The 15,169-nt window shown below is 37.1% G+C and overlaps 1 protein-coding gene across 1 annotated transcript in view; it reads left to right on the top strand.

The window, feature by feature from the left end:
- The window catches only part of LOC308347644 (ankyrin repeat domain-containing protein 26-like), a 98,448-nt gene extending 83,661 nt beyond the window's left edge, over window positions 1-14,787 (top strand). The window contains exons 17-19 of the mRNA XM_080811233.1: window positions 228-459; window positions 12,870-12,915; window positions 13,996-14,787. Of these exons, the coding sequence (XP_080667359.1) occupies window positions 228-459; window positions 12,870-12,915; window positions 13,996-14,135 (418 nt within the window). The 3' untranslated portion in view covers window positions 14,136-14,787. The remainder of the gene's footprint in view (window positions 1-227; window positions 460-12,869; window positions 12,916-13,995) is intronic.
- Window positions 14,788-15,169: the final 382 nt, after the last annotated feature.

A 15,169-nucleotide genomic window follows, 5' to 3' on the forward strand; every position in this document is an offset into this window, starting at 1 on the left:
TTTGAATTACTTGTTAGTTAGGAACCCTAGAAATATATGTACTTCTTGAGAACAGTTTTAAACCTATAATTATACATAGTAGGTCTGCTCTGTCACATTTACCATGTTAAAACACTATTTAATGGCACATTCTGTTTACTATTATGGAAACTTAAAGAAATGCAAGTAACTTAGGACTGATTGGGGAGAGATGAAATACTAAGCACTGTGTTTTGTAATCTGAACAGGACTAGTGAGAGGCTGGCAGAGACCAGTACCAAACTTCTGGTGGAGAAGCAGCAGAAGCAAACTTTGCTTGACACTATTAATATGAGGCCAGCCCTAGATCTGCCTTATGGTAGAAATGTTAATAATAACAGTTCACTATTCAATAGAAATGTTGCTCTAAGAGAAGACGTAGTGATTCATACCTCAAACTCACGGCGTTCAAGTAATGACATCGGGCCTTTCTTGACCAAGGTTAGTTATATTAACTTTCCTTTTTTTCCTTGGGTTTCAGATTTCTGATATAATTTTGTTTTTAATTTGGTAAAATTCTGAGTTGTTTAGCTAGCCAATACATACTAAGTAAAAGTCATAATTATTTGTGCTAATAAAGAAATGAGACAGGGGCACCTGGGTGGCTCAGTGGGTTAAAGCCTCTGCCTTCAGCTCAGGTCATGATCCCAGAGTCCTGGGATCGAGCCCCACATCGGGCTCTCTGCTCAGCAGGGAGCCTGCTTCCTCCTCTCTCTCTGCCTGCCTCTCTGCTTACTTGTGATCTCCCTCTCTCTCAAATAAATAAATAAAATCTTAAAAAAAAAAAAAAAAAGAAAAAGAAATGAGACAGAAATTTTGACTTTTTTTCTTAGTTCCTGGAGCTCTTACTTTCAAGAGATACCTATTAGTACCTTTATTTGATAAATATAACAAAACTGACATATTTTATTATTTTTTCAAGATTTTATTTATTTTAGAGAGAGAGTGTACAAGAGGGGGAAAGAGTGTGAGACTCTGAAGCAGACTTCCTGCTGAGTGTGGAACCCTACATGGGGCCCAGTCTCACACCCCTAAGATCAGAACCTGAGCCGAAAACAAGAGTCAGACACTTGACTGAGTTACCCAGGTACCCCAAAATGGACACATTTTAAATTTCTTGAAAACCAACATCTAAATTCAATTTTAGAAAGTAAATATTATTGCTCACTAATGAAATCTATACTTAGATGTTTTGACTAATTTCCTGGTTGGCAATGGTTCATAACAATTTTAAAGATCGATATTACCCATTTTTCCCACCCCTATGTATAAATGAACAACAAGAATCCAAACACTTAATCACATATGGATATTTATTATTTAAAAGAATCCATGATAAGTCCTTTTTATGATTTAAATAAACTTGTAATGCTAAAGAGATTAATTTTTCTTTTTAAGTTGTAATTGTTGTCATTTTCTCACCTGAGAGTACATCCTTAATTGTTACCTTACTTGCAGCATTTTTTAAAACTTATAACACTTCTATTTCAATTTTTACAAAATGTCTTGCTGAGCAATTGTAGAGCATTTTCTAAATCGCTAAATCAAGCAAATACAGGATTCTTTTTTTTTTAGAGAGAGAGAGAGAGAGGGTGAGAGAGTGTGTGCAAGCTGGCGGTGGGGGGTGAGGTGCAGAGGGTAAGCAGGCTCCATACTCAGTACAGAGCCTGATGCAGGGCTCAGTCTCAACAATTCTGAGATCATGACCTGAACCAAAGTCAAGATCAGATCCTTAACTGACTGAGCCACCCAGGTGCCCCACAATTGGAATTTTTCAAATGAAGTTCATGTATATCTACCGTGCCATCACTTGAATGATTGATGACTAAGATGGTCTTTAAGTAGCAGCTGGTTTCCATTGTGTATCATTGTTATTAAAATATCCATTTCAATCAATGTACATCAGTTTATGGTTTTGAAAGTATATTCATGGTCTTACTAATGTAGACAAAGGTAGCATAGGCTCATGGTAAATGAGGCCTCAATCTTGTTCTTTTATTTGGTTTCCTTATTGTCTTGCTCTCTTCCCTTCTAATTTGAGGACTTTCTTTAGTGTTATGCTTGGTTGCCTTTCTTTTTCTTTTTTGTATATTATAGATTTTTGTGATCACAATGAAGTTCATATATAACATCCCATGCATATAGAAGTCTATTTTAAGTTGATGGTTACTTAAGCTTAAACACATTTTAAAAACACTACATTTTTCCACCCACCTTGTTTTATGTATTTGATGTCTTAGTTTACATCTTTTTATTTTGTGTATCCCTGAACTAATTACTGTAGATATAATTGTTGTTACTACTTTTGTCTTTTAACATTCATACTGGCTTTATAAAAGTGCTTGATCTATTACTTTTATTGTATGTTTGCTTTTACCAATAAAAATCTTTCTTTCATAATTTTCTTATTTCTAGTTATGGCCTTTTCTTTCTTTCTTCTTTCTTTCTTTCTATCTATTTTGGAGAGCAAGCGAGAGAGAACACAGATGGGAGGGGAGGGCCACAGAGAGAGGGAGAAGCAGACTCCCTGAGCATGGGGCCTGGTGTGGGGCTTGATCCTAGGAGGTCCCTTAATTAACCTGTCCTCATTTAAAAAATTCATTTATCTTTTTGTTTTTTGTCTTGGATGATTTCTGCTACCCTGTAGATCACTGATCTGTTCGTCTGCAGCTTTTAATCTGCTGTTGATTCCCTCTTGTGTATTTCTCATTTTAGTTATTGTATTTTTCAGCTCTGATTCATTCTTCTTTATATTTTCTCTTTGTTGAAGTTCTCACTGAATCCATGCATTCTTCTCCCAAGTTTGCTGAGCGTTTTTATGACCAGTACTTTGAACTCTTTATCAGATAGATCACTTATCTCTGTTTCATTTAGTTATTGTTCTGAAGTGTCGTATTGTTCTTTCATTTGGAACATATTCCTCTATCTCCTCATTTTGTCTGACTTTCTGAGTTTATTTCTGCAATTGTTCTTTTCAACTTTTTCCCTCTTTAAAGTATGTTGCTTTGAACAATGAATGTTAGGTATCAAGTCAAGGAAGAAGAAACCCTTTCTAAGTATTGTCTGATCATTTTTTTGTTGGAACTGTGGTGGAGTAGGTGGCAGATGACATTGCTCTTCTTTTTCTGAGTTGAGGACACAGGAGTCAGGCAGTTGGAGATAAGCCTAGTGACTTTAATACATACTAGCAAATTGGAGGATGTGGCTTAGGTATGTAGCCACAGCAAACTTCCTAATGCTTTATTCCAAATTAGGCACTTCCACACACAGTTGTAAATGGAAGGAAGAGGTGTTTGATGCCCAACCCACAAAGATGAAAGCAGACCTCAATTCATGTTACTATGGCAGGCATAGCTTTTCAAAGAAGAGATCTGGAAGCACATAGGCACTGCTGAGTGCCTTCTCCCAAATTCACCCACTAGGTAAATCTTTCCTGTCACGAAGAAGGTAGAGAAATGTTCTCACATGGAAATGAAGATTTACTTGTAATTTCTGAGTGAATTTAATTTATAATTAAAGTTAATTGTGTCTTTTGTACATATGAACTAATGGAGAGGCTAGATGGCAAAGAGAAATCTGTTCAGTGTTTTAAATTTTGCTATAAATAACTCACAACATAGGTAACTCATTTGTTGATTGATTTCAAGGAAGAATTTCCTCAGGTTCAGGTTCTTTGGTTCAACTAACGATTTTCTCCTTCAAGTTCCCTGTCCCTTCAAGTTAAAAAAAATTGTGCTTATAAATTGAGTATATTGACTGTTACTAATAGGAGTTAAGATAACTTCTCTTCCTTTATTTTTGTTCATGACTATAAAAATTTATAGTTTAGTTAGAAAGCTGTTTTCTGCCTAATGCCTTAACTTTATTGAGCCACATGACAAAGTTTTATGTATTCATTTTCTCTGAGTTCTAGTTAAAAATGCATGTGTTTTTCCTGAATATGAGGAAGTAACTGGCATAAAAGTCTAGGCTCAGTAAGACCTAAAACACATTCCTGGCCTGCAACTAGGTGGTTTTTTGACCTCAGGCAAACTACAATCTCTCAGAGGCCTTTTTGTCTCTTATGTAAAATTAGGGACTTTGACTAAGTTAGTGACTTTTATACCTCTGGGGAAATATTTTTTTTCCAAAGAATGGAAATTAACTTTTTTTAAAAAATTAAACTGTATTATATAAGACAGAGACAAGTAGAGCTGTTTAGCTAAAAGAGAGATGAGACTACACCTGTAGACTTCCTTGTCCCTCAATCCTGCTGTGTCCCAGTGGAACCTTAGATTTCTATGAGCCATAGTTTGAAAACTAACAGTTATGAGAAAATCCTTCTAGTTAATAATTCTTTGAATTAAAATTTGCTGATACATTGCACATTGCTTTTCTGTGTATAATTTTCTTACCCTCCTAATTTTTTGATAAATGGAGAAGTATAAATAAAATTGCAAATGCGTTCTCCTTATTAGTGGACGTCAAGCTATTTCTACCATCTAAACACAGTTCTCGCCTGGAAATAAAGGTCACAGAAGTAAATATTTAGGAGAAGTTTTGGGGAAAAGATAGTAACATTACATTGGTAATTCCTTAAGTCATGTCATATAAAAAAGTGTTTTATATTTTACATAGTATTTATTAATGGTATTATAAAATTGTTTCAACAAAAGTTTCTCCCATCAAGTGGTATTGAGTCATTAGTTTTACAAGGCTGCCTAGTAATGTTGTCAGATTATTAATTTTATAAGGCCTGAATATAATGTTATTGTCAAAAAGTGTTATGATCCCTCAAAAAATTAAAAATAGAAATGCAGTACCATGTACCATTCAGTAATTACACTACTGGGTATTTATCCAAAGAAAATGAAAACACTAATTTGAAAAGTTATATGCACCCCTATGTTTTTTGAAACATTGTTTACAATAACCAAAGTATGGAAGCAACCTCAGTGTCCATCAATAGATGAATAGATAAAGAAGATGTGTGATACATATACAATGAAATATTTATTCAGCTATAAAAAAGAATGGGATCTTGCCATTTGTGACAACATTGATAGACCTAGTATTATGCTAAGTGAAATAATGCAGAGAAAGGCATATACCATATGATTTCACTTCTGCATGGAATCTAAAAAACTAAACTACTAATAGCCTACTGGTAACTGGAAGGCTTACTGATAACATAAATAGTTCATTAACACAGGTTTTGTACATTACATGTATTACATACTATATTCTCACAATAAAGCTAGAGAAAAAAATGTTAATGAGAAAAACACAAGAGAAAATACACTAAAGTACGGTATCAAAAAAAGTCCATGTGTAAGTAGAGTAGACCTGCATCATTCAAACCCACGTTGGTCAAGGGTCAGCTGGATATTACAAATATTCCCATCTAGAATTTTCTTACTTAGACCTTTCTCATGAAAGGTATCCTCTCACTGAATGCCCAAAATGGGGTCTAATGTAGGGTACTGAGGGTTGCCTGGGTGGCTTAGTTGGTTAAGTGACTGCCTTCAGCTTAGCTCATGATTCCTGGGTCCTGGGATAGAGCCCCACTTCAGGCTGTCTGCTAAGTGGGGAGTCTGCTACTTCCTCCGTCTCTGCCTCTTCCCCCACCCATGCTCTCTATTTCTCATTCTGTCTCAAATAAGTCAATAAAATTGCTGGTATAAACATTGGGGTTCAGGTGCCCCTTTGGATCAATATATTTATATCTTTGGGGTAAATCCATAGTAGTGCAATTGCCGGGTCGTTGGGTAGCTCTATTTTCAGCTCTTTGAGGAACCACCCTACTGTTTTCCAGAGTGGCTGCACCAGCTTACATTCCCACCAACAGTGTAAGAGGGTTCTGCTTTCTCTGCATGCCTGACAACATCTGTTGTTTCCTGACTGGTTCATTTTAGCCATTCTGACAGGTGTGAGGTGATATCTCATTGTGCTTTTGTATTTATTTCCCTGATGCCAAGTGATGTTGAGCATTTTTTTCACGTCTGTTGCCCATTTGTGTGTCTTTTTTGGAGAAATGTCTGTTCATTTCTTCTACCCATTTCTTGACTGGATTGTTTGATCTTTGGGCGTTGAGTTTGATAAGTTCTTTATAGATTTTGGATACTAGCCCCTTATCTGATATGTCAATTGCAAATACCATTTTCCATTCTGTAGGTCATCTTTTAGTGTTGTCAGTTGCTTTCTTTGCTATGCAAAACCTCTTTATCTTGATGAAGTCTTTATTTCCCTTGCCTTTGGAGACGTGTCTAGCAAGAAGTTGTTTTGGCCAAAGTCAGAGAGAATACAACCTGTGTTCTGTTCTAGGATTTTGATGGGTTCCTGTCTCACATGTAGGTCTTATATCCATTTTGAATCTTATTTTTGTGTGTGGTGTAAGAAGATGGTCCAGTTTAATTCTTCTTGCTTGTGGCTGTCCAGTTTTCCCAACACCATTTATTGGAATGACTATCTTTTGTTCCATTGGACATTCTTTCCTGCTTTGTCCCAGATTAGTTGACCATAGCATTGAGGGTCCATTTCTGGGCTCTCTATTCTGTTCCATGGATCTCTGTGTGTGTTTTTGTGCCAATACCATACTGTCTTGATGATGAGAGCTTTGTCATAGAGCTTGAAGTCCGGAATTGTGATGCCACCAGCTTTGGTTTTCTTTTTCAACATTCCTTTGGCTATTTGAGGTCTTTCCTGGTTCCATACAAATCTTAGGATTATTTGTACCAGCTCTGAAAAAATGTTGATGGTATTTTGATAGGGATTGTGTTGAATGTATAGATTGCTCTGGGAAGCATAGACATTTTAACAGTATTTGTTCTTCCAATCCATGAGCATGGAAGGTTTTTTCCATTTCTTTGGGCCTTCCTCAGTTTCTCTCATAAGTGTTCTATAGTTTTCAGAGTGCTGATCCCTTGCCTCTTTGGTTGGGTTTATTCCTAGGTATCTTAATGGTTTTTGATGCAATTGTAAATGGGTTTGACTCCTTAATTTCTCTTTCTTCTATCTCATTGTTGGTGTATAGAAATGCAACTGATTTCTGTGCATTGGTTTTATATCCTGCCACTTTGCTGAATTCCTGTAGGACTTCTAACAATTTTAGGGTGGAGTCTTTTGGGTTTTCCACGTAGAGTATCACATCATCTGCAAAGAGTGAGAGTTTGACTTCTTGCTAATTTAGATGCCTTTATATCTTTTTGTTGTCTGATTGCTGAGGCTAGGACTTCTAGTACTATGTTGAGCAACAGTGGTGAGAGTAGCTATCCCTGCCGTGTTCCTGACCCAGGGGGTAAAGCTTTCAGTTTTTCCCCATTGAAAATGATACTCACTGTGGGCTTTTATGATATTGAGGTATGTTCCCTCTATCCCTCCACCATGAAGAGTGTTAATCAAGAAGGGATGTTGTACTTTGTCAGATGGTTTTTCTGCATCTATTGAGAGTATCATATGGTTCTTGTCCTTTCTTTTATTAACGTATTGTGTCACACTGATTGATTTGCAGATGTTAAACCTCCCTTGCAGACCAGGAATAAATCCCACGTGGTCATGGTGAATAATCCTTTTAATGTACTGTTGGATCCTGTTGGCTAGTGTCTTGGTGAGAATTTTTGCATCTGTATTCATCAGCAGTATTGGTCTGTAATTCTCCTTTTTGTGGAGCCTTTGTCTGGTTTTGGGATCAAGGTAATGCTGGCCTCATAGAAAGAGTTTGGAAGTTTTCCGTCCATTTTTATTTTTGGAGACAGCTTCAGAAGAATAGATGTTAATTCCTTTTTTCAATGTTTGGTCGAACTCTCCAGGGAAGCCATCTGGCCCTGGAGTTTTCTTTGTTGGGAGATTTTTGATGACTGCTTCAGTTTCCTTGCTGGTTATGGGTCTGTTCAAGTTTTTCTGTTACCATTTCTTCCAGGTTGCCTAATTTGTTGGCAAATAGCTGTTCATTATACATTCTTAAAATTGTTTGTGTTTCCTTGGTGTTGGTTGTGATCTCTCTTCTTTCATTCATGATTTTATTAATTTGGGTCCTTTCTCTTTTCTTTTTGCAAAGTCTGGCCGGGGGTTTATCGATCCTATTCCTTCTTTCAAAGAGCCAGCTCCTAGTTTTGTTGCTGTGTTCTACTGTACTTTCGGTTTGTATTTCATTGATTTCTGCTCTGGTCATTATTAATTCTCTTCTCCTGCTGGATTTAGGCTTTCTTTGCTGTTGTTTTTCCAGGTCCTTTAGGGGGAAGGTTAGGTGGTGTATTTAGGACCTTCCTTGTTTCTTGAGAAAGGCTTGTATTGCTCTATACTTCCCTCTTCGGGACTGCCTTGGCTGCATCCCAAAGATTTTGAAGGGTTGTGTTTTCATTTTCCTTTGTTTCCATGAATTCTTTTACTTGCTTCTTAATTTCCTGGTTGAGCCATTCATTCTTTAGTCGGATGCTCTTTAGCCTCCGTGTATTTGAGTTCTTCCCAAATTTCCTCTTGTGATCGAGTTCAAGTTTGAAGGGACTGTGGTCTGGAAATACGGAGGGAATGATCCCACACTTTTGGTACCGGTTGAGACCTGATTTGTGACCCAGTATGTGATCTCTTCTGGAGAAAGTTCCATGTGCCCTGGAGAAGAATATGTATTCTGCGGCTTTGGGATAGAGTGCTCTGAATACATCTGTGAAGTCTGTCTGGTCCAGTGTGTCATTCAAAGCCCTTGTGTCCTTGTTGATCTTCTGCTTAGATTATCTGTCCATTGCAGTGAGTGAAGTGTAAAAGTCCCCTACTATTTATTGTATCATGCTCGATGTGTTTCATTAATTTTGTTATTAGTTGGCTTATGTAATTGGCTGCTCCCATGTTAGAGGCATAAACCTTGACAATTGTTAGATCTTCTTTTTGGAGAGACCCTTTAATTATGACAGTGTCTTTCCAAATCTCTTACGACGGCCTTTGGCTCAAGATCTAATTTGTCTGATAGAAGGATTGCCACCCCGGTTTTCTTTTGATGTCCATTAGCATGGTAAATGGTTTTTCCACCCCCTCACTTTCAATCTGGAGGTGTCCTTGGGTCTAAAACGAGTCTCTTGCAGATAGCATATTGATGGGTCTTGCTTTTTTATCCAATGATACCCTATGTCTTTTGCTTGGGGAATGTGGCCCATTGACTTTCAGGGTAACTATCGAAAGATATGAATCGAGTGCCATTGTATTACCTGTAATGTCATTGTTTCTGTATAGTGTCTCGGTTCCATTCTAGCCTATCTCACTTTGGGGCTCTCTCTTTGCTTAAAGGATCCCCTTTAGTATTTCTTGCAGGGCTGGTTTGGTGGTCACAAATTTTTTAGTTTCTGTTTGTCCTGGAAATTCTTTATCTCCCCTTCTATTTTGAATGACAGCCTTGCTGAATAAAGTATTCTTGGCTGCATATTGTTCTGGTTTAGCACCCTGACTGTACCATGCCAGTCCTTTCTGGCATGTCCTGAGCTGCTTTCTGGATTTTTCTCTTTGTCTCTGAAATTTGCAAGCTTCACTACTATATGTCGAGGTGTTGGCCTATTCTTATTGATGTTGAAGGGGGTTCTCTCTGCCTCTTGGATTTGAATGCCTTTTTCCTTCCCCGGATTACAGAGGTTCTCTGCTATAATTTCTCAGATATACCTTCTGCCACACCTCCTTTCCTCCTCTTCTGGGATTCCAGTTATTCTAATATTGTTTTGCTTTATGGTATCACTTATGTCTTGAATTCTCCCCTCGTGATCCAATAATTGTTTATCTCTCTTTTTTCTCAACTTCTTTATTCTCCATCATTTTGTCTTCTATGTCACTACTTCTTTCTGTGTCATTTATCCTAGCAGTTAGAGCCTCCAATTTCTAAAATTTGAAATAGTTAATATTTATTAGTTAATTACAGCTCAGTAAGTCTCTAAAAGATAAGTAGTGTTTTATTTCACCATTACCCATTATGTACTTGATGAATTTTTTAAAATTTCTATTCAATTAGCTGATACATGATATATCAGTTTCAGATATAGTGTTCAGTTAACCATCAGTTGCATATAATACCCAGTGCTCTACACATCACGTGCCCTCCTTCATGCCCATCACCCAATTACCCCACCCCATCCCACCTCCTCTTCAGCAAACATCTGTTTTTTTCCTATAGTTAAGAGTCTCTCATGATTTGTCTCCCTCTTTGATTTCTTCTATTTAATGTTCCCTCCCTTCCCTTATGATTCTATGCACTGTTTCTTACATTCCCCATATGTATGAAACAATATGATAATTGTCTTTCTGTGATTGACTTATTTATCTCAGTATAGTGCCCTCCGTTTCCATCCACATCAGTGTAAATGGCAAGAGTTCATCCTTTTTGATGGCTTCATAATATTCTATTGTATTTATATATACACCACATCTTCTTTATCCATTCATCTGTTGATGGACATTTGGGCTCTTTCCACAGTTTGGCTATTGTGGAGATTGCTTCTATAAACATTGGTGTCCAGGTGCCCCTTTAGATCAGTATGTTTGCATCTTTGGGGTAAATACCTTGCAGTAGAATTCCTAGGTCATATTTTTAACTTCTTGAGGAACCTCCAAATTGTTTCCGGAGGTAGAGCCTCCATTTTTTTTTTATTGCATCTCCTTAATAACCTTTTGATTTCAACTTGGTAATATTTTTGTTCTTTTATTTCTGCGGAAAGGGATTCTCCAGTGTCTTTTGTGCTTTGTTCAAGCCCAGCTAGTATTTTTATAGTTGTTATTCCAAACTCTAATTCTGCCATCTTACTTATATCCATACTGATTAGGTCTCTGCCAGTCAGTAGTACCTCCTGTTCTCTTATTTCAGGTGAGTTTTTCCATCTAGCCATTCTGTCTAGAGAAGAATAGAAAATGAGAGAACAAAATACTAAAATAACAAAAACAACCCCAGAGAAATATAATCTTAAACCAATGAGAAGAGACCAGAAACCAAAATAAATAAATAAGTAAAAGAAAAATGTAAAAAGAGAGAGAATATAATCGGACAGGTGTTGAGAACAGAGCAATACACTAGATTCTGGGTATATTTTGGTCTGTTTGCTGGAGGGAACTACATCCCAAAATTGTAAAGAAAGAAGAAAATAACGTTAAACACTATGAAAGGATAGAATGTAACTATAAAAATTGAAATTAAAAAAGTTTAAAAAACCTGAGATGATAAAATGAGAAATTGGTTGAAATGGAAAAAGAAAAAGAAAATTAAACTTGAAAGGTTAAGGAGCCATGAGTCCTATATAGTATTTTCCCCCAGCACTAGAGTTTTTCAGTTCTCTGTGATTGGTTAAACTTGATTCTAGGGGGAAGTTGCTGCTGATTTTCTGGAGGAGGGGCCTGTTGAGCTTGAGCTGATTCTCAGAGGTATTTGCCCTGGTGGTATTGCACTGCCCTTGCGAGGGGGCCAGGCTAAGTAAGGGCTTCCAGATCCCTCTTTGTGGCTTTTGCAGTGCTTGAGAGGATTAGAATGAAAATGTGAGCCTCCCAGTGTCCAGCCCAGAGCTGAAAGCGGGCACCCTCCACTCTTCAGTGTGCCCTCACAGCAAAGCTGTCAATCACTCTTGTCTCCCTGGTTTCTGTATGCACTCTGTATACGCCCAGCCTTTGAACATTTTTATTTCAGCCATGCAACCCCCTTTGGAGTTTCCAAACTTTGCAGTCTCCTGTGGCATGCATTCATGCCGCTCCTCCAGGGGGAGGGAGGGAGGTTTTGCCCTGGATTTTCTGTGTGTTGGGCCCCTGCTCTAAGAGCCGTTACCCAATGGGATGGGGTTTGTGGTTAATGGCAACACTGAGCTGAAAGCCCCCTCCTCTGCTCTTTGATTGCAGCTGGCTTCCCTGCTGAAACACCTGGGAACTCTCCCATACTCAGGCACCCCATTCTTTCTGTGACCTCGGGGATCCTGAGATCTGGCAGTTCTACCTAGGATTCCGACCTACTTCTCCACCTGAGTGCTTTTCAAGCAGGGATGTCCCTCACCAGATTGGACTTATAAAAGTTCCAGTTTGCACGCCACTGCTATATCACTTTCTGATAAGCGGTTTATGCCCCCCACCCCACCAAGAGTTTATCTTCCCATATATCATCTTGGATTCATTTCTCCACGCCACACCTCCTACCTTGCAGAACGTGGTCACTTTTCTATTTGTAGAATTATAACAGTTCTTTTCTTAGATCTCAGGTTGAGTTCACAGGTGTTCAGAATGATTTGAAACCTCTAGCTGAATTCCAGGGACTGGACAAAACTATGGTCCCCTATGGCTCTGCCATATTCCTCTTCTTCCAGAAATTTTGTATATTTAATAGACCAATATTAATTGTACTTTTTATCAGATTTATCTAAATAGCATTACATGTATTTCTTCTGTTACCTAAGATTAAAATAAGTAGGGATTTATTTTATTTATGTGGTTATCTTTCTATTTAAGCAATCCCTAACTTACTTTTATTCTCTAATAGTGGTTTTATATGAAATTTTTAAAATTAATTTCTTTTCAGTGTAACAGGATTCATTGTTTATGCACCACACCCAGTGCTCCATGCAATTTGTGCCCTCCATAATACCCACCACCTGGGTCCCCCAACCTCCCACCCCCCGCCCCTTCAAAACCATCGGATTGTTTTTCAGAGTCTGTAGTCTCTCATGGTTCATCTCCACTTCCAATTTCCCTCAACTCCCTTCTTCTCTTGAGAGTCAATTATCATATGGTTTCAGTTATTTGTGGAGCACAACAACATGGAGGACATAATAGTGTTATTTTAAGTTCACACTTCATAAGCTATATATAATTCCTACAATAATGTCTCTTGTTTAACTTGAACATTATAAATAATATTTTACTTATTTCAGATGCAGCAGGAGTTGGAAAAAAATATAGCTAGAGGAGTAGAGGAAGGTATGTTGCCAAATTTCTGAATTAAGATGGTCATTGATTTCTGAAATAGACTATGTATGGTAAATGGCATTGCTTTCCATCGTTTGGATAATAGGTACTATGTAAAAATTTTTAATATATATCTAATAAAAATGTAAAACATAAACATAATGAGAAATATACTTATTCCTCATTTAGTCATTGTGTTTCAGACTTTAAAAAAAAAATCTCCAAATGCCTATTTATCTGTTATTTCAAGCTGTAATCTTCCTTCACTTCTGCCATCCCTCTGGAATGGTCAACCTGAATATGTGGGCTTTCTCAAATCCTTGTTTCTGCTAATGATATGCCCCCCCCCCCAAAAAAAAACAGTCTTGTCTTAGGTAATACTTAGTTAAGCAATTATAGTTCAAATAGCTGTCACTTGACAGGTGACATTTAAATCTTCAGTCATTGATTTTCTCATTGATTTACCTTTTGCCCTTGGGTAAAATTCCAAGCTCCGTACATGGAATAAAAACACCCAAATCAGTTTGGTTCTAGCCAGATTTTTCAAACTTTCTCTATCACTAACATTTACCCTACTCTGCTGCTTTGCTCTCGCACCTCTTCAGCGTCGACTCCTTGCAATTCCACAAGTGTTGTTCCTCACTCTCTGTGTATGTTCTTTGTATATGCGTCTTCCCTCTACCTGGCACACTTCTTCCCTGTCCTTCAGGTATCAACTTACATATACCCTCCACCAAAAAGCAGACAATATTGATAGAAAACTAGGATTTTCCTTCTGTGTGTTCTTATGTTCAACTCTGAAAGTTGCCTGTTTGATTTTTCAGTCTGTCGTATATGATTGTTCACGGGTGGGCTCTGTTATCATCTTGTAATGAGAAAAACAGAAGCTCTGATATTTATCCACAATAGCAATTACCTCAGTGGGCAACCACGAGCAAAATACATTTAAAAGTAATCTTGTATTTTATATTGTAGTTGTATTAGATATTTTTCATTCTTCATAACACTCATAAGGCTTCAACTTTGTTTTTTTACTAACTTTTAGTTAAGAATGAAGTATTGTAGATAAAGACTAATTTTTTTCCTTTTCAGCTTATGCTGAATTTGAATCACACTCATCTATTGGGGCCACCTCTTTAGAATCTACTTTTGAAAGACATACAAGTTATGATGATGTACTGGAATCATACAGAGATTACTCACAGTTTCTGAAGAAAAAGTATAGCATCTGAAAGATAAATAGTAAAAAATTATTTACTGGATGTTTATACAACATTTTAATTGTTTCCTATTAAATGGATGATATGTAAAAATCTTCATTAAAGGAACATCTTTTTGGATCATGTGTGTAATGAAAGTTTATATAATATTTTAAGCTATGTTTCTTGGCAGCTAATTAACTTTTAAGCAGATTTTTTATGTGGAAATCAGCATTATGGGTTTTACATGCTCCAGGCTGCCCAAATACCAGCTTTCTAAACAGCACCCAACCAACCCAAGTTTTCATGAATACTTCAGTCATGTTAATTGATAACTTTTTGGTATTTCCCAATTTTTATTACTACATATGAACCTAGAGATTTAGACAGACATTATTTTGATATATTGCTGCTAAGTTTATTGTCAATGTTTGCATGTATTCTAATTTTTATAGTGCCATAAAACCTATGTATGATTTTAGTTTTAAATACTGATTCTGGGGCACCTGGGTGGCTCAGTGGGTTGGGCCTCTGCCTTCAGCTCCGATCATGGTTTCATGATGCTGGGATCGAGCCCCACATCAGGCACTCTGCTCAGAGGGGAGCCTGCTTCCATCTCTCTCTCCATCTACCTCTCTGCCTACTTGTGATCTCTCTCTCTCTCTGTCAAATAAATAAATAAAATATTTTCAAAAAATAAAATAAATGGATAAATAAATAAATAAATACTGATTCATAGCTCTTCCCCCATGGTGAAATAAGATTTGCCTAAGGCTTTTCACCTTTTCTGTTTATTTTTTATTTACTTTTTGAGAACAGTCTTAACATTAGAAGAAAAAAAAAGAACTTTTACCCCAGAACCATTTGCAAGACAATTGTTAAATTATGCCTGATTCCCAAAGCATTTATATCCTACAAGTCAGTACATTCCACATAACTACGGTACAACCTTGACAATCAGACAATTAATTCTAATACAGTTGACTTTTGAATAATGCAGGGGTTAAGGGCACTGACCCTTCGCAGTCAAAAATATGTGAATAACTTTTGACTCCCCAAGAGTACTG

Source organism: Martes martes, assembly GCF_963455335.1.
Source record: "Martes martes genome assembly, chromosome: 8".
Classification (NCBI taxonomy): domain Eukaryota; kingdom Metazoa; phylum Chordata; class Mammalia; order Carnivora; family Mustelidae; genus Martes; species Martes martes.